At 45.3% G+C, this 24,207-nt stretch overlaps 1 protein-coding gene across 9 annotated transcripts in view; it reads left to right on the forward strand.

Moving 5' to 3' along the window:
- CADPS (calcium dependent secretion activator) overlaps positions 1–24,207 on the forward strand; it is a 223,783-nt gene that overhangs the window by 106,792 nt on the left and 92,784 nt on the right. For all 9 annotated transcript variants that reach the window (XM_075158710.1, XM_075158712.1, XM_075158703.1 and 6 more), the window contains exons 7-11: positions 1,724–1,835; positions 6,069–6,208; positions 8,291–8,357; positions 16,617–16,725; positions 17,828–18,040. In XM_075158710.1, coding sequence (XP_075014811.1) covers positions 1,724–1,835; positions 6,069–6,208; positions 8,291–8,357; positions 16,617–16,725; positions 17,828–18,040 — 641 coding nt within the window. The remainder of the gene's footprint in view (positions 1–1,723; positions 1,836–6,068; positions 6,209–8,290; positions 8,358–16,616; positions 16,726–17,827; positions 18,041–24,207) is intronic.

Raw genomic sequence — 24,207 nt, forward strand, 5'->3', positions numbered from 1 at the left:
CCTTCATCTTCGGCTGAGCTCTTCTCTGCTAACAAGGGCAAATGCAGTTTTAGGAGTGCTTTGCTTAGCTCTGTCTGGAAGTTTCTGTCTAGCTTTATTTTAATAAGTTTCTTACTTTCTAAGCAGTAGAAACAAGGCTTGAAACACAGCTGTGAAGTCTCAAACATAAAAGCATCATGACTTTTTATCCCTTCGTGTAGAAGGTATTTTCTTCTCTTTGCTACTTTCAAAATTGTTTAAAGCTTACAAATAGGCAGTTCAAGTTCCACTTAATTTTTGTTCCGTGACCCTCTTCAGTCTGTGCTTGTTTGCCAGAGGGGAGTGTTCTCCTGTACCCCAAAAGCCTTAGCCCAGGTGAGGAATTTGATGTGCTGGTGTGAGTGGCACCACTTGTGGAGACTCTTCATGAGCCTATTTGAAAAGCCGTGGCCCTTAGGATGTTGAACAGACTTGGTGTTTCACAGATTTCTTTTCCCTACGATCTCTCTAAACCGAAGCTGACTGCTGTGTAAGGCCTGGGTATCTTTAGGAGAACCCCACGAGGATGCTCGCCAGCTCCGGTGAGCCCTCGCGGGTGTCACCAGGCAGCAGCTCCAGCTGCAGCACGCTGCTCGCTGGGACGGGAAGAGGGCCCAGGAGGAAAATCCCTGAAACAAAGTGCAGTGGTCTGTGGCCCAACTGGGGCTCTGTCCTCAAAGCTTCCCCAAGTGTCTGGGGCCAGAGAGGGAACCTCTAGCGCGGCGTGCTCAGGCCCATCACCAGACCTCCCTCCGGTGGGCTGCAGGGCTGCTGCGGTTCCCACCCTTGCGCGGGGAAGGTCAGCTGCGGGGTGGGCTCCCCTTGTCTTAAAATGGCAAGTTTGGCCATGGGTGTCGGCAGACTGTGGCTGGGACCGTGTGCGTGCAGGGTCCCCACATGGAATGAGTTCATGTTCTCTGCACACTCAGGCAGCTTGTGGTTGCAGGAGCTTGGAGACGTCCTCTAGAAACACGGATGTCTAGAGGGGGGTTTCATGTGCTGTGGGTCGTTCAGCCTCCATAGCGCTGCTTTCCAAGCCACGGGACCAGCCAGGGGATGACTCATGGAGTACAAATAGTAGACAGTGGTCTCGGTTCATTGCGTAGTTGGAGAGGTGGCCACTTCCTGGCCACTGCCATTCCATCCCCAAGGAGCCAGTGTCCTGCTCTGCAGTCCCAGCAAACTAGGATTACTCTAGAGGTAATGGCTTGAACTTAAACCTGGGCTGGGCTGGAGGGCTAGGCTGGGACTTGGAAGAGGACCCAGGTTAAATTGGGGTTTCTTCAGAGAAAGCAAACCTCACTATTAACCTGTAAAGGAGAGGTTAATTAGCCAAGAGAAGAGCAGAAGCATGAGCAATTACAGATGTCCTAGGTGCAGATGTCCTCAATCCTCAACTTCTGCTGTGACTATACAGGGTGTTGCTGCAGGAGACCTATTGTTCTTTCTAAATAAAAGAGTTCTCTTAAATTTGTTTTCATGCTGCTCCCAAATACTCTCTTTTTTTCCCCAAAGAACCATCATGGGTTTTCCAAACATCTGTCCCACATTTCCGTAAGAAGATAATTAATGCCCTTGTCACTCAGACAGCCCAGCCACTGGCTTGTGCCAGACGGGACATTTTCGTTTAACCATTGCATGCCCAAGGTGTAGCGCTGCTGACCTGCCAGCGGAGCTGAACATCTCTCTGTCCCTGTTTTTGCAGCTGGGGCACCCAAGGAGACTTCACGACAACACACGCGCTTCCTGCAGTGAAGGTGAAGCTGTTCACGGAGAGCACGGGAGTGCTGGCTCTGGAGGACAAAGAGCTTGGGAGGGTAAGGAGATTTTGAGTTTAATAATGTTTCCTTCTGGCCCTGCTTTTCTAGAGAAATCTCTCCTGTATGGAAATATCTTTGGAGCACAACATGCTCTGCTTTTTTGCCAAGCTTCAGAAGGGGGGGAAAAAAGCAAGCTCCCCACTGCTGGAAAGGAGTGCATCTCGCATGCTGTCTTTGTTGTGAGTTTTTAATGGCAGCATTTCAGCTGGCTGTGCCTGCGCTCAGCAAAGGCAGAGGATCTTGTGTGCGATATTGGCAGTCCGGAAAGCCTTAGAAGTTGCTTACGGAAATGGACGTTCCTGAGGCAGAAAAGGGGATTATGCTGAAGCAAAAAGAGGGGATTTAAGTTTGGCAAGAGAGCGTTAAGCTGCTCTCATATCTGCTGAGCAGCTGGTGCACGGTTTGAGCATTTGAAAGCACTGACTGCGGTACTCACTGCAAAGGGCTTGAAATCCTGGCTTCCCCGGGGATTGTGGCTGAACTGGTGGCTTCAGTGGGGCTGGACTGGGGAGTGAAATGTGGGGGTTCATTTCCCCCATCAATGATGTTAATAGCAAAGAGCTATTCCCGGGGTACTGGCCAGAGCCAACCTTCCCACCCCATCTCTGCCTCTCACCTGTGGTCCCTAAACTAGCACCCTGGGGTTGGTTGCCCTCCATCACTGCAGTCCACAGCTCCGGAATATCTGTGGATGGCACTTTTCTGTGGCTTTGGGACACTTCAGTTAGTCTCCATGGATTTTTTTGCAGCGGTATAATTTGTGCTGGTCCCAGGCATGGCAGCAAACTCCCTGCCATCCCTTCCTCAGCTCTTCAAGGGTGTGAGATCTCCATGGTGAAGACCCCATGAAAACCAGTTCACGGGAAGAGAGGCTGCACCTTACACATGGGCTTGGCACCTCCCATGTCACGGCTCAGCATGGCCTGAGCGATCTCCAGGAGCAGCCTGGGCTCTGCAACACACCTTGCTCTCTGCCTTGTCTACATGGCCATGGCCAAGAAAGCCATAGCCAAGAAAGCCACTGAGCCTGTGGCAAGCCCAAGTGCAGTATTTACAATTATGGACTAACCTGTTGGGATGTGTCTTGCTACCTCCATGGCTGCTTGTGCCTTGACACAGGAGAGTCTGTGTCTGTAAAACGGTTTTTCCTAATTAACATGGTTTTGTATTCGTCCTATTCATACAAGTGCCAAACGTTTTTCCAGGTCCTAGTGAGCTGTTGATCTAATTTATATCTTTATGGTGGAGGGTGCTGCATGTGATTTTGTCTCATATAATTTGCGTTCATTTTAGCTATTTGGGTTTTCATGTTCATGTAACATCCTTTGTTACGGCACTTGAGAGACTGAAAAGCAAAGCTACCCCTTCTTTTCTCCTCTCAATCTTCTCTTCAGAGAGTCACAGCCCCTTCGGACTTTCCTCATCCGCACCGTGATCCTTCCTTTCCACCTGTCCTGCTCCCTTTTTCACAAAGGGGGTGACCCCACCAGGCTGCAGTACTCCAGCTGAAGACCTACAGCTGCTTTGCCGCCCAGCATCATAATATTTTCATGATTATTTTCAAAACCTTGTTCTTAAACAGCCCAGCATTCCTGCCTTTATCTGCTGCAGCATGCTGAGCAGAGCTTTTCACCCGGCCGGCCGCGATGCCATTCAGGGCTTTTCCCCCTGAGTGGTTACACTTGGTGTAGACCCCCTTGCTTTGTAAGTCTTGTTTCCACCGGCAGCCCTGAGCGGTGCTGACTTTGCTGGTCTCGGGAAGCAATTAGCTGTGCACCTTGTTCTGAGAAAGACGTCAGGTCCCGGAGCAACCCCTCTTGCCCTGAAATGCTGATGAGCCAGCCCCGCCAATGTACTTTAATTCCCGTTCCAGCGGGAAGCCATCCCTCCGCTCTGAGCTTCTGCGGTCCAAAGGATGTGGGCCAGCAGCGGCTAGCACGGGGAGCCAGGCGGTGATTTCCCCTGGCCTGTGGCCACCAGCGCTTTCAGTCGGACGAACATCAAAGGGATGTTTGGTGTGCCCGGAGCAGCCGAGAGATGACGCGTGTCTGCTCAGGCTGCATCAGGATTTCTTTTTTAATGAAATAATGAAATCGGGAGCATGTTAAGCCCCTGGTTTAGCTGTTGGAGTGGGCACGAACCTGTCTGCAGGGAGAGAGGAGGGAAGCAGGTTTTATACACAAAAACACCCATGCTCAGCCGCCCTTTGAGAAGCGGCTTTGTGCTCTGCCAGGCATGTACAATGCTCACTTTTTATCGCGAGTGTTAAATTGGCAACCGGCCGGCACTCCTCATTTCACCACTTTTATCGAAGGGCGAGCTGGAAAATGCTCCCAAGCCCTAAACTGCTGGACGGGCAGCTGAAGGCATGGGAATGCATCCTGGCCCTATTGAAGCCGGTGGCAAGGCTCCCACGGATTTCAGCCATGCCAAGACTTCATCTACTGAGAGCAAGGAGGGGAAGAGCCATGAATTACAACACTGAGCAAAGTTTATGCGCCTTTTGATGAAAAAGAGTTAGAAATCAAAGTAGAGAGCATCTCAAACACCAAGAGCGGCAGCTGCCTCGCTGAGAGATGGGGTTTAGTGCATGACCTGCCTTGCAGTGGGTCCTCGGAAGCTGCTCAGAGTTTGGGTCCATCCATGTTTCTAATAACACCGCTCATGGAGGACTCACTTCTTATTTTCAGGATTTGCTTAAATGTGTTTTTTTCCGAGAGTGATGCAGTAGAGACTAGTGTTGCTCAGTTATCTATCTAACTAATAACAGCTTCAGATTCCTGCCAGAGAAAGCATTAGTCTAATTCAATAAAAGAAGTGATAAATAATGTTGATGAATAAGGGTGAAGTGGAGAATCTACTGATGTTAACCTCAGTCTTTAGAGGAGGCAATAAAATCATTTCTAAAATCATTTGTCAGAGGGTAATAGCGTCAAGGATATTTCGGTGGAGAACAACCCCTAGGTTGTTGACTCAGCAGTAAAGTTGAAGAGCAGAGGAATACAAGGTTATAGTCTGGGCTGGAGTTTGGCAGGAGCACAGACTAAGTGTGAGCAAGAAATGAGTGATGGAAGCACAGCAAATAACGAGGGTGAATGCTGCCATTTGTAAAATAATTTGCTTGCGGAAAGGTTAATGGATTTAAAGGAGATTCATCTCATTACAGGACGGTGGAGACTTGAATGCGTTTGTGCCAGGCAAAGTCACCTCTGAGAGTGGAAAGCATCAGAAGAGGAATAGGCGTAGGAGGGAGAGGGTTAAGCCACCTCAAAGGACACATATGGAAATACCTGGAGAAGATGGTGGATGTGGTGTAGTTCTGGGAAAATACTCTGTGGCTCACTGTCTGAGGGAGCTGCTCTGCTTTGTAGGGGTAATGGGTGAGTGGGAAAAGCCCAGCTATGATCAGGAAAGATTACTCACCTCTTGGAGCCTTTCAGTTTCTTTGATGAGCCAAGCACTTCCATTGGTGTTCCTCTGCACAGCTCCACTGCAGTCATTGGTGTTGCACTGATTTACCCCAGCTGGAGACTCCAGCATCGTTTCCTCGCTGCATGAAATGGAAGCAGAGAGTCCTGCAGCCACTGATGTCATGACGTGGGATGCAGATTTTATCTGCTGTCGTAGTGCAGTCAGACACACCAACCTATCTAAAACGTTGCCTACTGCATCCAGTCTTAACAGTAAGCAAAAAATCAAACCAGCTTCCCCATAACCTGATAGTAGCAGTAGGTGAACCATTTTAGGTAGAGCTTCCTGAGCCCTCGAAACAGCTCATCTCACATGGGACATGTCAGGAAGGCTGGAGGTTGACCAAGTTGTATGAGTCTGAAAGCGGGGGATTGCAGTGGGCAGCCTTAGCAAAAAACTTGTTGCTGGTTTGGTAATCACATTAGTCCACATCACTTCTAGACTGATTTACCTGGACAGTTGTAAGTTCATTTACCACGGTCTCTCCTTAAATGATGAGAACTGATAATGCAGTTCTGTTCTGCACAACGCCATCAACAATGGCATAGTAGGTAGAGGAGCCAAAGAATATATGAATAATCTCAAAATAATAAGCTGTGCTTTTAAAAAGCAATAAAAAGCCATCCTCACTAATGTGAATAGAAATTTCCAGACTGACTTTTAGGGAAAAGTAGCTCATCTGATGTGCTTTTGTTCCCCAATAAAACCCATTTTGTGAATAATTTTTCCCTTTAACGTTGTTGATTTTGACACTTGCAGGTTGTTCTCCACCCTACTCCCAATAGCCCAAAGCAATCAGAGTGGCACAAAATGACAGTTTCCAAAAACTGCCCGGATCAAGACCTGAAGATCAAGCTTGCCGTGCGAATGGATAAGCCTCAAAACATGAAGCACTCTGGGTAAATGCTTGTTCTGATCTGAACTCAATTTGTTTTGAATGTGCATTAGAAAAATTCTCTTTTTTAAGATTCTGGAAGAGAAACTCTTTTTCTCAAGCTCACAGCAGGTCAAAAGAAAGATAAATATAAAAATGGCATTAATTCAGTCATTTATAATGCACTTTCCATATTCTTAGCATAGTCTTTTTAATGCATATCAGCCAAACAGTTTAAATTTTAAACAGTATTCCTCAGGAAATTGCTAGGGTTTTTTTTTTTTTCTGTGAGGAAATAATAGGTGAACTGCCCGACTTCTTTCTTATTGAGAATGGTATAATTTCTTAAGTTATTCTGTGTTTCCCTGGATTGACTTCTCAGAACCGAAAGCACAGCGCACCTTCTGCTTGACATAAACTCCAGTGTGATAGTCATTATTTATACAGAGATACAGCACAATTAAATAGCAGTTGCCTGGAGTAGGCAGTTGCCTGGAGAAGGACTAATGATCTGGAAGGTTAAAAGGGAAACCTCTCTCCTCCAGACGTGAGTGTCAGAGGATCTGGGGCCAGGGAGAGCCCTGACCCACACCCCTGGCTTCCACCTTCGTGTTGTGCAGTTACAGATTAGATCATCCTTGGGAAGATCTAGCTAACGCCATTGGCAAGGCTTTCCTGGTTGCTTTTCAGAACTGAGGATGTGATAAAAAATAGAAACTATCCAGGAGAGTCAGTGTTTTGATTAACTCTTTCTCCAGTATGTTTTTGGTGCTATAAAAGTGACTTTGTTTCATTTTTATTTTTGTAGTGTTTTGTTAGATTCAATCCATTAGTAGATGGTTTAGATCACTCATCTTTCTTTTAATTCCTTCTCCTCCTCCTCCTCTCTTCTCTGCTAATGAGATCAGAGCCAATAGCCACACATGAAGTTTAATTTTTCCACCACGATCACAGGCACCAAAAGCAAGAAAGGACAGTTCACCCGTCATATTTGTTTCCTTGACCGCAGCTGATAGCAACAGGGCTGAGCAGTCCTGGCTTTTCTCAGGCTTTCTTCAACTAACATCCAATTTACAAGATACTGCTTAAAACTATGTGGTTTATAATACTAGCTTGCTATCGGAACTGAGATTGTCTTTCTGTTGATGTTAGCGGCAATAGCAAAAAGGACAATTATTTCCCTGTTCTTGAACTAGCCAAGGACTCAGTGCCCGCATTAGCATGACTTGGAGTTTTGTGGCTTAAACATTCACCAAGAGTATGTTGGATCTCTTCTGGCATAAAGAACCACTAGCATAACCAAAAAGGAATTGTTTTTCTATGTATTGAGCCAGAACTAAAGTAATTATAATGATACATAAAACACATTAATGCTGAATAATGTCCTTGTGTTTATTATTAGTCTGGTGCTGCCACTATTTTTGCCAGTGTTTGTATTACAGTGTCACAGTGGCTGCTTCATCACAGAGATTAAATGCTAATTTTGACATTAATTTGAAAAGTTAATTCTTCCTTTGTAGAAAACAGTAAATTCACTCCTCCTTAGAAATTATTCAGTTTCCTTGAATATCTGTAGCCAAGTGATTTCTAGGAATTCATCTTAAGCTGCTCAGCAAAGTGTCCTTGTTTAGTCAGTCCAGTGGATACTGGGATCCCGAGTACTGGTTTTGATGTAGAAAGCATCCCTTTGTTTGACAGCTCCCCTCAGCCAAATGGTTTTGTGAAGGTTTAAAGCAACATTTGGGGTTTCTGTCCCTTAATTCTTCTATTGCAAATGTATTCTTCACCCATCCGACCATGTCGTAGCCATTCGCTGGCATTAAAGGGCTTCTAAATTCTGAGCAAGTTGTGAAAGACGAAGAGGAAGAGAGAATTAATACTGTGTAACGTTAAGACTCTGGGAGCTTTTTGTGTCACTTTCTTTACAGGTTATTTGTTCAGGCTAGAAATAAACACATTCATGAATGCTGCTGAGCTTAAACGTCTTGTAATTACTCCTGCTTGTGCATTAACTTCAGTTTCTAGGTGTGAAGAAAACATACTGAAAAGCAAGAGATCAACATATAGGCACTTGTGTACTGAATTCACCTATTTTTTTTTCTCCTAGATATTTATGGGCCATTGGTAAAAATGTTTGGAAGAGATGGAAGAAACGATTCTTTGTCCTGGTCCAGGTAACAGATTTAACTAGAAGTGATCTTAAATCACAACATGAAATATTTAAGTCTTTGTTCTGACCATTTGCAGTGTTGTATAATTGATGCAGAGCTGTGGTTCCGCGTAGGGTGTCTGTTAAGTCATGGATTTTTTTCTAAATGTATACAACTTCTCAACGATATCCCAGTTGCAGACCTCTAGCCATGAGTTTCCTGATGCAAATGAATGCTTGGTGAAATGGAGAACCGATTTTAGTGAGGAATTAATGAGATGAGGAGGAAGCTCGGTCTGTCTTGGCTGGAGGTACTTGGGTGCAAATGCTCCCTTTTGAGCCTTCCAGGGAAAATTTGAAGTCCATTGAAATCTACAGAAGTTTCATCACTGGCTACATCAGAGTCAGTATTTTGTTCTTGACGTTTATCTTCATGTTCATTACTGCCTCTCATTGTCTGCAGCTCTCATTGATCATTTTGCAATGTCTTTCTTCCTTTTTCCCCTTTTTCTTTTTTTCACTTTCTGTCCTCCAAGTTTCAGTAGACCTGTATATTTGACCACGGTTAAGAATTTCAAGGAGACAGGCAGATGATGTCCTGTGACCTTAAAGGATCTGGTCAGTACTTGGTGTGTTAGATCTTCCCGCACCTTCCCAAGGACAGCTGAAACCATGCGTTAGCCACAGAAGTGTGGGGCCCCAGTTTGAGCAGCTTCATCTTCACACCAACCTGATAAAGCCACAGAGCCCTCTTGGGTCCTTCTCTCCCTCCCTCCTCTCCGGGTTCCCCAGGGTATGTTGTCTCCAAGTATGAGAAATGAAAGCTTTGTGCAGGGTCCTGTGATGAAAGCAACACAGAGATGCTCTGACGGAATAACAGGGGATCCAACTGAGATCTTGTGCCAGCACAGATCCAAAGTGATCGAGTCAGAGGGTGAAATCCTACTGCTGAAGCAGATGGCAGGTCTGCCGCAGAAGGGCCAGGATTTCACCTGTGTGTAAGAACTGAGATGGTGTAAACCAGGTGCACCAGGCTCCGCATTTGGGATGGAGCATGCTTGTGCGCTGCCTTTCCTGTGCCGGTAAGGGGAGGAGTCCATGCAGTCCATCTTCTACCTTACACAGCTGGCTTCTCTGGTCCTAAATCACCTGGTGTAAACTGGTTAGTTTGTTTAGAGTTAACTACTACTCCGAGTTCAACTATCTCAGTAGGAAGCTTAATTGCATTCCCCCTTTGTCGATCACTGTTGGCCTCCATAGCACTGAACTATGTGGCAGATAAGAAAATCCATCCTGGGGAGGTAAAAGGGATTTATGATGTGCGTGACCCGTGTAAGTAGGAGCCTATTTGGAGAGACCAGTTGAGTACCTAGTCCAATAACCAAGTATGATCAGCAGCAACAATTTAAGTGCTCATTTTGTACTACAAATGGGGTCAAAATGGCCACAGAAGTGGGGGAGTTAGTGTAGAGCAGGCACAGGAGATGCCTCTCTCTGCCCAAGCAGTATATTTAGATTTAGGTAAAAGTGATGGGTTTAGGATCTATGTAATCCATTCCCAGAGGCATCTCGTTTGCAAATGTACCCTCCTGCCAGGACTGGCCAGGTCCTGGGTGAGGTAGGGTGCTTGGCACCTCGCAGGGGAACCCAGCGTCTTGTGGAGCTAGAGGTAAATCCCAAACTGTCTCCTGGGTAAGAAGCAGCAGAGGCCATAATGAAGGAGAGGCCTTTTGGGAACATTATGCAGTGACCCTGTTCTTGGGCAGAGATTGAGGGATTGCTTTTCTCTGTATGTTTCCTTGTTATGTTCTGAAATGAAGTTAAAAGTTCTGTCTCAATCTGTGATCACCTGTAGAGCAATTAGTATTGCTTTTCCCTGAGAAATGATTCATTCCTATTAGACCAAGTTCTCAGTCCCTTTTACCCTGTGAACAGGGATTCTCCAAAGCAGAGGATCCTCTTTCCTAACATAGCTTCTCCTGTAAATAAATCTATTAATACTCTTCTGTGCAAGGGTTTGCAGGTTTGGACATGGATTCCCATGTCTCCCTCAAGGAGCTTTTCTTCTGGCCATTCTATGTGGTTGCAATCCCTTCTCTAGTTTTCAGTTACTATATGTCCTTCAGCATGCTGTGGAGTTGAAGCTCTCAGAGTTATTCCATGTTTTCTCATGTTACTAGGTCTGTATTTGTCAGTTGGCACGTAAGAGCAGAATTTGGCCAGAAAAGCAATTCATTTGAATAAGATGAGCAGACTTTTGCCCCCAGAGAGTCTCAGTAGCCCACCTCAGAAATTCCAGCTGCCACTGCAGCTTCTCTGTTCTGTTACCGTTTGCTCAACATTTGGTGCAATGTAAAGTGTTCTGCCGTACATCAAATATAAACAAGAAACACTCTCTATGCAGTCCCTCAGATGTAGTTTGAGCATATTGAACGTGTCAGCAGGCAATAAAGATGGAATAAAAATACTTTGCTGTCCGTATGTTTGTCATTTGCTTTTCATGCAATGCAAAGGATGGGTGCTGGTACGAACGGGGATTGGCAGCAAAGGTGTTGATGTCCAGGATGCTCTGAACTCTGCTAAACCGCAGACAGAGAATAACCCCGGCAGGAAGGTGAGCTGGCTCTGTTACGTAAAGAACGGACAAGGAGCAGCCCTTCTTTCAGGAGCTTGTTTGTCTGCACCAGGCTGCTGCTTGCACCAGATCTGAGAGATGGAGTCCAAAGCATAAAGTCCATCTGGGATATAGTGGTCTGGTCAGTCCGTGACACTGCCAAGAGGGCAAGGCTGTAAGTTCAGATGAATAACTAAACGTTTCCTTTCTGATCCCTTGTCTCTGTCCTTTACCTGTAGCACCTTCTGTTGCAGCTCTGGCTGCTCTCCCGTCCTTGCAGAGGAACCTCCTCCTCCTGTCCTGCGCCCTCTCCTGCCCCTCTTTCCCCATTTCAGATGGACGCAGCCTCTGTTCCTTCAGTGCTATGGGGTGGTACCGCTCTGCCTTCTGGTACCAGCGGTTAAGAAATTCGTGGTAATAAATGCTCAAATTCTTCATAAGCATCTAAACAAGGCACAAAGGTGCCAAACTGCATGGGCGGCACCAAGGAGGAAGGTGTTGATGGCAGTTTGTCTCTTCTGTGTCAGCGATGCCTCGCCGGTATGAACGGAGGCTTTGCGCACGTATGTAGAAACAGGAGCTCTGCAGGGAGCATTTCCAGTGCTAGTTGGCTTCTGTAAGCCCTGGAGAGAAGGGGAAAGGAGCAATAACTGCCTTGTAATTTGGGTGGAATAATCCCTCGCACCTTCTGTGTCGCTGCGAGGGTTGTACGGGAGCGGAGATGATCTGTTTGGGTGTAGTGGGTGAGAGCAGTTCCTTTGTGCAGTTTCTAGAACTGGGCCTCACCTCTCCAGCGCATGCATTGCTGGGTGGACTTGGTTCAACCCCTCGGGGAAGGTTTACAGCATGGCACGGCTGGCAGAGCTGGGGCGTACGCTCCTCCAGCATGCAGCCGTGCGTTAAGAGGGGATAGTTTTCTCTTTCGAATGAATTGCAGTCCTCTCTGCACGCTGCCCACCCTTCTCGTAGACACCCTTTGAGATGAGCAGCAGAAGAGCAGAATACTGATTAGATGTAAATTACATGGCAGAGACTCGTTACTTGCCTAATTTTAAATCCTGAGATATGCAGCGTGAAAGTGATGGCAGAATATGGCCCTGAGCTTGGATGGAAATGGTCCGCAGCATCACAAGTGAGGAAAATGCTTCGTAAAGGCAACAGTAATGCCAGTGGCAGTGGTAAGCGAAAGCAATGGAGCAATTTAGGGCAAAGTGCTCCGTGACTGGCTAGGAAAGAAAATGTAGATCCATCACAGATGTTGTAAGTCTTTCCTAAGTTGCTGTATCAGCTGCCTGAGCACAGCATACAAATTTCAGCCAGTTTGCCAATTAGACCGTCGATCGTGCAAAAGCTGGGATTTTTGATAGCTGACAGAGCTTGTATTAATTCTTTGCAAGGTCTAATGTGCTGTACTGGCAACAACACTATTGTTGGTTCTGGTGGGTTTGCTGGCTTTGCGATAGGAAATTTCTTATAATGATTCTTAAGGGCAAGTGAATTAATTACATGGAGATTTCAGACTGAATCTGTTCTTCTCTTGTCATAACCCTATTTCTGTGCTCTGGCAGCATATGGGAAGTAACACTCCATGGTACCTGGATGACATGTCTGCTGAGTAGCTTGAAGCAGTTTTCAGCTGATTGTGTCTGATGGTGTTTGCAGAATGTTGTTGGAACCAGATCAACTCTCTGCAGATTAAAACCAGTTGCAGTGTCTACGCCTGGATCTATTGTTCTAGCGACAGACTCCCTGAACTCATTATAATGTAGACTAACAGTGACAGTTCCTGCTTTTAGCAAAACTCAGCTGACCCGGGATAAAATGAAATGAAGTAAGTGTTCAGTAACTCCCAATAACCAACAGAATTTGAAAATAATTCAGCAAAATTGCAGTGTACTACACCAGCGGTCCTAGACTGTGGTCCTCAGGACAAGGTAAATGACCCGTAGCTAGTCCCCATAATCATATTAAATCATGTTTTCAGTTAGACCCTTGCTGAGAACTGGGCATAGGTGGTGATTCTTGAGAAACCTTGAGTGTTGATGATAAATACAAGATGTTTGGGAACTGCTGGTTAAATAGATGCCACAACTCGTTACTCCTGGCTATGGTAGGTCCTGCATGTCCCGTCCGTACTCACGTGGGATGGCTTCCCATCATGCAGCCCTGCCCGAAGAGAGCACACGCACACCTCCTGCTTGAAGGAAGAAGTTAGGACAACTGCTATGTGCAATTGTTTAGGGCTGAATGGAGAACTGTTGTTTTCACATTTGTTTCTTTAAGCTAGATCATTTCCTCTGCTCATTTGTGTCAGAAAGGGCTCGGGAGGCAACGTACAGCTGCAACCAGAGGACAAGAGTCTCCCATCAAAGTGGAAAGCTGTATTACAGCTGGCAGTGTCTTAGCACAGTTTCTCTCCCTTGGGACAAAATGCATGCTGTTAATCTAGGAAAGGTCCATTTAAGAATTTAACCCAAGTGGGGTGGTGTTATGTCAACAGTGAGAAAGGGGGAGGCGGATGACTGAGCTCGGAGTGTGAGGAACGACAATTAACAGGTTTGAGCAGGATCCTGGGGAAAGCGGTGCTTGCTAGAGCAGGAGTCTCTGGTGCAAAAACAAGGACGAAGTCAGGACTGGTTAATACATATCTACTGTATTTATTAATCAGTCGGATTATATAGTTGGTGACAGAATATGGTCGAGTGCCAAGGAAGTCAGATCTAATTTAGCAGCCTGGGAATAGTGAACTTTGGCATTTGTCTCCCGCTGTCTGCTTCCCCTTTCCTGAATTTCTTTGTCTTTTTCTTTTTTTTTCCCCACTTTCTTTTCCTTCTTTTCTTTTGTTCCAAATTATTGCTCAAAGCATTTTCCCTTTTTTGTAATGAACCAGCCAGGGCAGCCTTGGATTATTTCCCTTCTTTTAGTTTTGTTCAGTTCAGCTTCCTTAGATGCTCCTTTCCTGGCCCTCGTCAAGTCCCTGGATGAAATCCCAGCTGCTTTGAGAGTTTGTCCTTCACTGGGCAGAGATTTCTCCTCAGTCTTCCTTCAGTTCCCTCTCTGTATCTGTGTTTTTTCCAATTACTCAAACCATTCATCTTGCCCATCCCATCTGCTCGCTTGCTCTCATACTCAGCTACAGTTCGGTGTGAACTCAGCAGGCTGTAAGATTAATTTCTGCTATTAACTGTTTCACTTGTCTGGCCACTTCTAAGCTTCTACAGAAAGCAGGCTCTGTAAAGCACAATGGTTTAGAGGACTGATGAAAGGCAAGCTGCAATCTCCACTTGACCCTACAGTGCTGTTCAGCAATCAAGCACGATCGTGACATACCGAGCTTTCTAGACTCTCATTTTGGCGGATTTTGCTCTACCACCACCACATTGCACTGGTCAGCTTCTTTCTGACCCCAAACAGTAAATGCTTTAGGCGGCAGGATAGGACAGACGGGCTGGTACGCTAGTCCTTGAAGCCAGTGGCTCGAGTTGTTTAGGTGCAGGCGCTTGCATGGCACAGTTGGCACCTTTTCCAGAGGCCATCGATAGCCGTCTCCTCCCTCCAGCCGGATCCCAGCCTGCCTCCTGCCGGCAGGCTCTCGGGCAGTCCTGAGCTTGGGCTTCCCACCCGAGCTGCGTGAGTAGAGAAGCAGGAGGTGAGCCCAGATGAGCCCTGGCTCATCGCACGTCGTAGACCCACCTGTAGGTTTCTCTTAGAGGTCTCTTCTAACAATGATGTAGGGCAGCTTCTTCCAAGGAAATCATGTGAATACTGAGAGGAGAGACCAAAGCAGGATGGCTCCACCAGAGCCTACTGTCCTCGTCTGTCTTTTATAACTTTTAACATGAGAAGTATAAGCTCTGAAATGCCCGTGTGTGTCCATACGTTACTGTTGTGTTGGTATGGTTGGCTTATTGATAGGGATGAAAAATATTCTCTGGGTCCAAAGATGAGAGGAATTATTTGTACATGAAGAAGAGCCTGAAATTCAGACCTCATGTTCAGGGTCAGAGAAGAAGAAACTGAACTACTGAATGAATTTTACCTGTTGCTATAGAGCGTACAGGAGAAGAAAAAAATCATTAGTTCTATTAATGTTTTCAGTCAATGTCAGCGTAGGTTAGCACTGACTCATTTCAGGAATTAAATTTATCATGCGGTCCCTGAAGTTCAGGCTGTCTAACACAGAGAAATCAAATCCTCACCGCTCAGATGAAATCTCCAGGATCTTACTGTAAATAAAGCACATTCAGGAGTTTCTCCAGGAGATGGCAGCAATATACTGCAAGTATAACTGACTGAACACTGCAGGAGCCGTCTGAATAGTGTGCTGTGGGGCACTAGGTTATTTTTAGATTTCTTCGTGTTAATCTTTTTAATTTTTGTGTTGCTGGTATGATGGTATGCATTCAAAGTTCATAGCATAGAAGATGCACTGGTGTGCTCCTGCTATTGGTCTGTTACTTGTCAATCTTTCGTCAGTGCTGGTAGTTTTAAGGAGGATGCAAGATGCTTAAAGCATCACTTTTAGTCTTACTCCCACAAATGTGTTAATGATAGGGTTTATTCTTAGGTGGCTTTTGGAGCTGTTCCTGGAGGAAGGCACCATGCAGGCAGGGCTGCTGAGAGCAGGCTGGCAGCTAGCAGAAGCCCGTAGAGGGCAGCAATATACCGAGTGCCGGCTGGGAGATGCTACGCCAATAGATGGGCTGACTTAAATATATGACATTTTATTAGCTACAGATGCCACCAAAATAGGTGCTGCATGTGTATTTGTAGCCGAGCAATTTGTCTGGAGATTGGAGGCAAAATCCCCCAGCCAACCCGCTCGCCCATCATTCAGGACCTCTCCCGACTTCCAGAAAATGACGAGCACGATCCGTTGCCACCTACCAGAGTTTTAAAGTTTCCTCCAGAGGTCAAGAAAACGTCCAGACTAATAAAATTACGTCAGGCGTCCAGGATGTGACACAACCTTAACAAAGTCATTTGAAATCATTTGACAGTAAATTTCCCCGTGAGTTCCTAGCCTGGGGCACGGAGAATCCTCTCCTCTCCTCTCCTCCCTGGACGAGCTTCTCGCCGACCGTCCAGATCGCAGCACGCCGAGTACACGCGGGGTCTTGATGCGGCCTGATGGCCTCCTGAAGGCGATTCGGGAGCCTGGCAGAGCCCCTGCAGCTGAGTCGGCTTCCGTCAAGAGCTTGACATTGAATGTATCGTGTCATGCAGATGGTACCTCAGAGGAGTGAGAGCTGCCATTTACAGCACTGATGACAACAACTGCCGAGATCAGTGGGATCTTAAGATTGCTTTAATATGACTGGCACCTAGCAATTTAGCTCACATTGTTTGTGACAGGGTGTCACTCTCGCACTTGTCTGGGGATGAACGATAGAGGGTTTTAAAGCGTGGAGCCTCCTCTTTTGGGGGAAATTAAACCGCTGTATGTACTGATGCGGAGAATTAGATGCCTGCCGCGGCAGGGTGTGTTAAGAGAGAGCTTTGCAAAAGCCTGGTAAAAAGTTTAGTCTGTCTCATATGGGCACTGACCGCCAAAATTACCCCACCACCCCAGTCCCTGTAAACACACCGTCAGCGTATGGCATTTGTAAGCGCTTTGGATTGCCGTGTCGTGATCACCCGGTGCCATCTTAGCTTTGTGATTTTCTTCAGGTTAGTCAGTATACATTTGCTATGTGCAGCTACCGGGAGAAAAAAGCTGAACCTCAAGAGCTGCTGCAGCTCGACGGATACACTGTGGACTACACCGACCCGCAGCCAGGTACGGGGGCCGACGGCTTGCTGCTGCGCCCGCAGGTGCTCGTCCTCCCCACGCGGCCCGCGGCTCCCAAACGGGAGTCCTCTCTCCCTGCTTGCCGCTGAACTGTGATCAGCATTATTATAAATATGTTTGTGTTTATACTGATCATTAGCTATGCATGACTTTACTATAAATAGATCTAAGGAATTGAGCTAGGAGTTGCACCAGAGGAGGGAAAGACTCATCTTCTCTGGGGAGCCTAAGTGAATTAGATGCTTAAATCCCAGTGAAATTTCATTGTGAACTGAATGCTCAAATCGAGCGATGATCTTAACCTGTGCCTTCAGATTATATTCCCTAAATAAAAGGTTAGCAGTTATGCCTGTCTTTACTGTAAAAAATATTTATGGGACCAACCCAGCATTTTTGCCTGCCCCAATAGATGTAAGTGAGTGGAAGGGACAGGATTAGAAAGCCCTCTGCTACCTGGAGGTACCTGTTGTGTACATGGTGCTGAGACCTTACTTCATGTGGAGGAGCACCACATTTCTTTTATTTCGATGGGGCGACACATTGAGCATGGTGATCCTCACCATGCCGTGGGAAATGGTATCCCCGGAGGAGATGAAGAAAGACACAGTAGGTTGGTTGTCAAGACCTTGATTCCAGGTTCATTCTGATGTTAGGGAGATGGGAAGAATCAGGGCAAAGACAGATATAAGCACATCACCCCAGCACGTTTTGTGCAATGTGAGCACTGGTGCACTCGCTCTAATGGGAAATGTCCCACCGCATCCCCTCAAAACTCATTTTTAATGGGGCTCCAGCAGTGCAACCCGCACGGGATCTGCATAGACGGGGCTGTAGGTGAGAGAAGCAATTAATCCGAGTGTGTTGGGGCATGTTTTAGTAATCGCGGTGCAGGGTGCTACCTGGGGACCTGGCGGGCTCTCTCGCAGGTGAGTTTGGTGCAGGGGAGGGGACTGAGCTCAGCCAGGAGCCGGGGGCAGCACGAGGCTGGCTGGGGGGACACCTGGGGCGGTGGTGGGGTGGGAAGCTGGGGGAGATCCCCTGGCTGGCCTCTAAGTCTGCAGCGCTCCGTTGTTGCTTCCTCTCCTGCCAGGTTTGGAGGGCGGCAGAGCATTCTTCAACGCCGTGAAGGAAGGAGACACGGTGATTTTTGCAAGTGACGATGAGCAGGACCGTATCCTGTGGGTCCAAGCGATGTACCGAGCCACCGGCCAGTCTCACAAACCTGTGCCGCCTACCCAAGTGCAAAAGCTAAATGCTAAAGGAGGAAATGTACCTCAGCTAGACGCCCCAATCTCTCAATTTTGTAAGTAAATAAGTTCTCCTAGAGAGCAGAAGTCTTTGATGGAAAGATTTTCTGCACTGATGTAAATCAATATTCGCACACATGTTTCTGACTCCAAAATGAAATTTTTTTCATTATCATTAAGCTGCTTTTTACATCAGTGGATCCAGACCCAGTTAACCTGTGTGTTTAGCACAACCAAACCCAAGAAACAAAATTCTTTGGGGAACTTGTCAATGAGTATTTTAAAGTGCAATACTTGATGTAGGAGAGACTGGGATCTGGGAGCCTGAGACCCAGCTTGCTTTCTGCAGACATGCGTTTTACCCCCACACAATAAACTGCACACCCAGATCAGAGCGATTCATTAGCGCCATTAGCTGTCTGTCAAATGCATCACGTGCTCAGAACTACAGGTGCAAATCTTGCAAGTATGAAATGCACACACAAAAAGAGGTCTCCTGTTGAATATTCAACTGTAGGAAAACATATGGTATTTTTAACAGGTTGCTTTGCAGGCCAGTTAGATGTGAATTTAAAGCAATCATCTTTTAAGTCGTAGCTATGCTGCATGTCCTGTGCAGTTATACCCAGTTTGCTTAATTTGAAATTTAGAGCAATTTCTTTTGTCTTGCAAATGTAATTTGATTATAAACCAGATGAATGCCTCCTCGCTCATTTTTCTTGAAGGTCTCGATCGCATGTCTGGAGCCTCTTTGTTATGTAACATACAGCAGTTCTTACTAGTTTCAGCAAAATTTAAGAATTAGTATCATAAAATATACATAAAATAAGGAAAAGTGATAACTATTAGCAAATTCTCCTGATTAATTCAGATTTTAGCATCTAAAATAGTCTATGTAAAGCAGTTATGGAGTATTTTGTTGTAAGGAACTCAGAAAATCTGCCCCTTGCTTATCAATATCATTTAACTGCTTTTATATTAGTTTAGCTTCCTCATGCCAGTATTTATAGAAAATAACAATGCAAGACATACGTCTGTACCATGAGTGTTACAGCTGAAAACCTCTGCTTGCTGCTTTTTTCTTTTTTTTCTTTTTTTTTTTAATCCTCCACATGCCTGCATATTTTGGACTCCCTTCTGCCTTGCATTGCTGCTGCTGTCAGTGGGGACGGAGCATGATGCAGCGTGGTAAACCCATAGTATTTTCATTGCAGTGACCCTCATCCTCTTCATTCCAGTCAGGTCACTGGCTTTGGGGGTGCAAGGTGTAAAGGATTGGGGTCGGGAAGGAAGGACGCCAAAGTGGGAGGTGGGAATTGGGCTCTTGCAAGTGGGAAGTTTACTGGCTGTGATGAGGCTCTAGACCTGGCTGAGTCGTGCTGACCTGGGAGCACTCCCAGGGGTTGTCCCTCTGCGCAGGTTCTTGGATGTAGAGGGCACAGGTCCTTCTACAGTTGCTTTTTTATCTGCTAAAAGCCTTCAAAGTGTAGCAAGAGAGAGCAGCAGAGGGATGCTGCTTGTGGCTCCCTCTCTTAATAAGTGATGCTGAAAGATGCTCTTAGCTGTGTGGTTGGTGCAAAGAGGATGCATTCCTGCTCGTCCCAGCATGATCCCTGCGGATTAGGATGAGAGCAACGAGAGACTGTCAAACTGGGGGATCACCTCTCCCTCCAGGCTTCTCCCATCCCTGCAGACATTGGCCCGGAGAATTTTTCTGCTGGGTAAATTCCTCATGTTTACAGAGATTTCACTTTGCCAGACCAATATGTGGGGTCAGGTGAAGGGTCCCTTTCCCAGACACATCCTAATTGCCTGGCAGCAGCTGTAGCAAAGTCTGGCAGGAGTTTGGGAAGGGAAAGGGGATGCCCGGGGCCGTGGACCTTCGAGTGTGTTGTCCGCATGCAGAGCCTAGCACTGTGTGTGTGGGGAGAGCTGAACCCCCCTGGCTAGGTTACTGGGATGGAGAAGGGGCAGATGGTCTGTCCTAGTCCTTGCCAGGGAGCAGCGAAGTCTGTGACTGAGCCCAGGAGTCCTCTCTGCATCTAACCACAGTCCAGCACGTCCACCAGAGACTTGTGCTGCTCGTGGTCCTGCAGACCTCTATCAGCCTGACTGTGCTCAAAGCTATGGAAATGCCACAGGTTTGACCTTGCTTTTTCCATCTCACTTGCCTGCCAGGAGGCAGGGATCCCTCATCCTCGCTTCTGGTGAAAACAGCTGAGATTTCACCCCCTGGTCCTTCCAGGACATCTGAGGGGGTCAGGATCTGACCTCGGTTTCTCTCACTTGTTCTCATGCCAATACCAGCTCCAAATCTGGATCATTCGGCTTTTTTTATGCCACCACCCTCTTTCCATCCACAATGTGTTTTCCCCATAAGCTGGGCGGCTTCAGGCTCCCCTTTTTGCTGCAGGCACTGGGAAACCCTTTCAGTTGTGTTGTGCCAAAGCGTGGAAGGGGGAAACCAGTGAGCTCCTCAGCCTGATGATGACTTGCAGCTTCAGCATCCTCTGGGCTAGTGTGTTTTGTCCTCGGTCTTCCTTCCTCCTCCTCCCTTGGACCTAGATCCCTCTAAAAACTCTGTGCACGGACCTTCATCCTACAAGAGGAGGAGGGCAGCACGCCATAGTACACCTTCATCTCAACAGCAAGGGCTACTCATTTTTCATATTTCAACATTTGTACGTGGCAATGCTCACGGCAAAAGTCATTGAGCGCAGCAGTTAAATAATCAGAAGCAGAAGTGAGTCATGCATGCCACACATGATGGCTTATGGGGAGTCTTAAATGCACAAATACATATCTCAGCTTCTTCAGTCTTGAAATTCAAACATATCAAGTATTGCATTTTTAAAAGGGTCTTGGTTTGTTATTGGGTTTTTTTGGCTTGGGTGTTTTGGTTTGGTTTTTTTTTTTTTGCCTGCAGAAAGGTAAGGACTTTTGCGAGACATTTTATTCTTGTACATTTATCTTTATACCTGTCATATTTTTTGTGCTCATTAGAGCCTATGGTGAATGAGGATGTGCAAAGAAGTAAATGTTAAGCCATTTGACGAGTAACTGTTGTTATAGCTTTCATGTTGTAACAGTCCGAGATGGCACATGCGCATGCATGCACATGCAGAGAAAATCCAGCCCTCCGCTCCTGTGATGGAGCTGTCTGTTAAACAGAAACTTGAGAGGAACATGTCTTGCTGTTGGGGAAACTTGGGAGAAATAGTGAATTCATTTGGTTCCCACCTCTTTTGACTTAGTAAATACAAACTTTGAGCGGCACTCAAATTCTCATCCGCAGTTCGATAGCAGCGCTTGACTTGGAAGTAAGCAGACAGCTCCGAACCAGGGTGGAGTTTATTTTATTTGCAATTTAAGTACTGAAAAAAAAATAGATCCTGCTATTCATTAATTTTTGTATGACTCTACAATTCCTTTTATGTGGGTGAACAACACCTGTTAGAGTGAAAAGTTTTGCTTTTTTTGTTTTGCCACAATTTAAAAGAAAAACTCCATTCACGCAAAGCTGTGCTTTTCTCCGATGTTCGCATTATAAAAGAAAAAACCCAAAACTGTTCTTGTTTACTGTTGAAATCATGCACAGTATTTTAGTCAATAATGCTGCCAATATATATTACACCTTTTGGCTATATTTAAGCTTCATAAAAGTGGTCACTTGTCTGAAAGCACCAATCTCTGTTCGTTCTGTGTTAGTGATGCATCAAAATTCCCAAACATGCTCAACGTTCTTTTTTTTTTTTTTTTTGAAACCCTTTTCTTTTTAACATGAAAGATTGGGCCGTACTTGTTTTACGTATCACTTGTGGTTATATTTCATTTTTTAATGTCTGTTTATATTTAATGACTGTTAATCACGCCATATACAAAGAGTTGGATGTTTTGAGAACTTGTAATGATTTGTTCCCCCATAATAAGTAGCAAGGTTTATTGAGCTGCTTAAGAATTTTTCAGCTGTAAGTGGTTTTTGTTTTGGTTGGTTTGATTTTCTTTAAGTTTCTTTTTCATTCTTTGCTTGAACCCAAATATTTAGCTGCTAGGTTAGGGCTCCTGTCTGCTTTCCTGAGCCTTGTTGCTAGTCTTTATGTTATTCTGGTTTGTTCCTTCTTACCCTGCTAACTTCTAGCTGGACTCAAGGGTAAGTGCTTCCCTGTAGCTAGCACAGCTCAGATAATCAGACTAGATTATCTGACATATGCAATGTGCTTTTTTTTCTCTTAAATCTTTCTCATGTTTAGATTTTGTAGTACAAACTTTCCATGTTCTTTTCCTGAATTGAGGTTTGAAATGTGAGTTTCCATACTGAAATTAGGATGCATGTGATGTTTGCATAATTGCCTTCTCTCCCTGGCTTTCACATTGGCATCAAGTGATCCTTTTAGTAAAGCCAATCATTAACATTTCTATTTTTCATTCCAAGATGTAAATATTAATTAACATCACAATAAAACTGTAAATAATACCTTCTTTTGTTTCATGGAATTTACATCTAGTTGACTGCTTCCTGCCTGAAAACAGATCATTTTGCACTCTGACAATATCCTTTCTGTGCTGATGATTAGCTTGGTGCAGCGCACCAGCGTGCGGGGCTAACCGTGGACACCTCAAAGCGTAGAAAGGTAGGGCAGGAGACCCCGAGAGACCTAGACGAGGTGCAGGACTCCATAGGAGCCCCCAAAAAAACCCTCTGCACATGCCTGGTGAAAACAAGCCTAAGTCATCAAGGTTTGGTAGTTCCCTCTCCTGTAAACTCGGTAGGGGATGATTTTGGCAGCAAGCGGCAGCTCTTTGGCTCACCCTGGGTTTGGAGATGCTGGCCCACCCCAACTTAAACACATTAGTCACGGAGGGGTGCTGCTGTTCCCCCAAATTATCGTAAATTAATGTTTTAGCGTGGGTCTCAATCACCAATCAAAGCAATGCTTGCCAAAGAATAAGCCAGGGGAATTATTGTTTTACCTTTTTCTACTGGATTACCTACTTTGAAAAAGATAAAAGCGCAAACTTGTGCTGTAAAAGAGCTTCTCCTTAGTCTTTGTTCAGTCTTAAATATACCCGCTACAAATCCTTTTTTGGTGTTAAAAGCTGCTTCTCTAATACCTGTTGAGTGCCTGCTTTCCTTAGGAGGGAATAGCATCAGTGGGTCATGAGAGCTGGCAAATATGTATCCAGAGTACCTGAATGCAATTATGAGAAGGAACAGGCGGTGTCATCCCTCCTGGCCATCAAACACGACTCCTTTTTTTCTTCTTCCTCCTTTTGTTTCTTTTTTCTTCTTTTTTTTCTGTGTGTGAGTATGTGCGTGTGTGTATAAATATACCCCTGGGTAGCAGGCAGAATTCCTTCTCAGCAGACACTTTCTTTTTTCTTTCTTTTTTTTGTTTTCTAAATGTTTGGATTTCCAAAGAGGATTCTTATCAGACTTTACCGCAAAAAAAAAAGTTTAATTTGATGGAAATACAGAATTTTGCCGCTTTGAAAGAAAGAAAGAAAGAGTGAATGAATGAATGAACTTGGGTCTGGCAACATTACATGTATTTGCACTACAATGCATTGCTATCCTATTAGATTATTAGTTTTGTGCTTTAATTGCTTTATTTTTTTTTAGATAGTTAGAGATATCATGAGAACGCTGCTGTGTCTTCTGTATTGTCAACTTGCAGATGCTTCATTGCAGGAATGCAAAATTAAAATGTTAATTCAGTTTTCACATAACTTGCATGAATTTAAAACTAGCCTGTAAATCACTTCTACGTGCTTTAAGAAGCATGGGACTCTCTCTTACGAAATACAAATTCACAGGTTTCCGCAGTCATCCAATTCAAAATATTTTTAAATAGTTATAAAAATGCTGTGAAACAATGTTTTATATTATAAATAGCTGTTCTAAAACTGTGTTTTTAACGTGCCACACAAGGAATTATGTAAGTGCATACTGCAAATTCTTATTCATTTAACTACCAAACGTTAGATAACTTAGATTTCAATTCAGTGCCTAGTGTGTCTGGTGATTTACAGGAACATTCATAATCGTTTATTAAAATTGTAACTCAAGCAGAAAAGAATTTGTTTGCAGCAGGGAAAAAACCATAAAACACAGGAATAAACAGCCAATTAAATTTAAAGCTATCTTCTAACATGGAATAATATGAAGAAAAAAAAAGAGCTCTTAGATACCCAGCTGAGAGGCGAGTTCAGCTTGCTGCAGCGG

Source organism: Calonectris borealis, chromosome 10, assembly GCF_964195595.1.
Source record: "Calonectris borealis chromosome 10, bCalBor7.hap1.2, whole genome shotgun sequence".
NCBI classification, from domain to species: domain Eukaryota; kingdom Metazoa; phylum Chordata; class Aves; order Procellariiformes; family Procellariidae; genus Calonectris; species Calonectris borealis.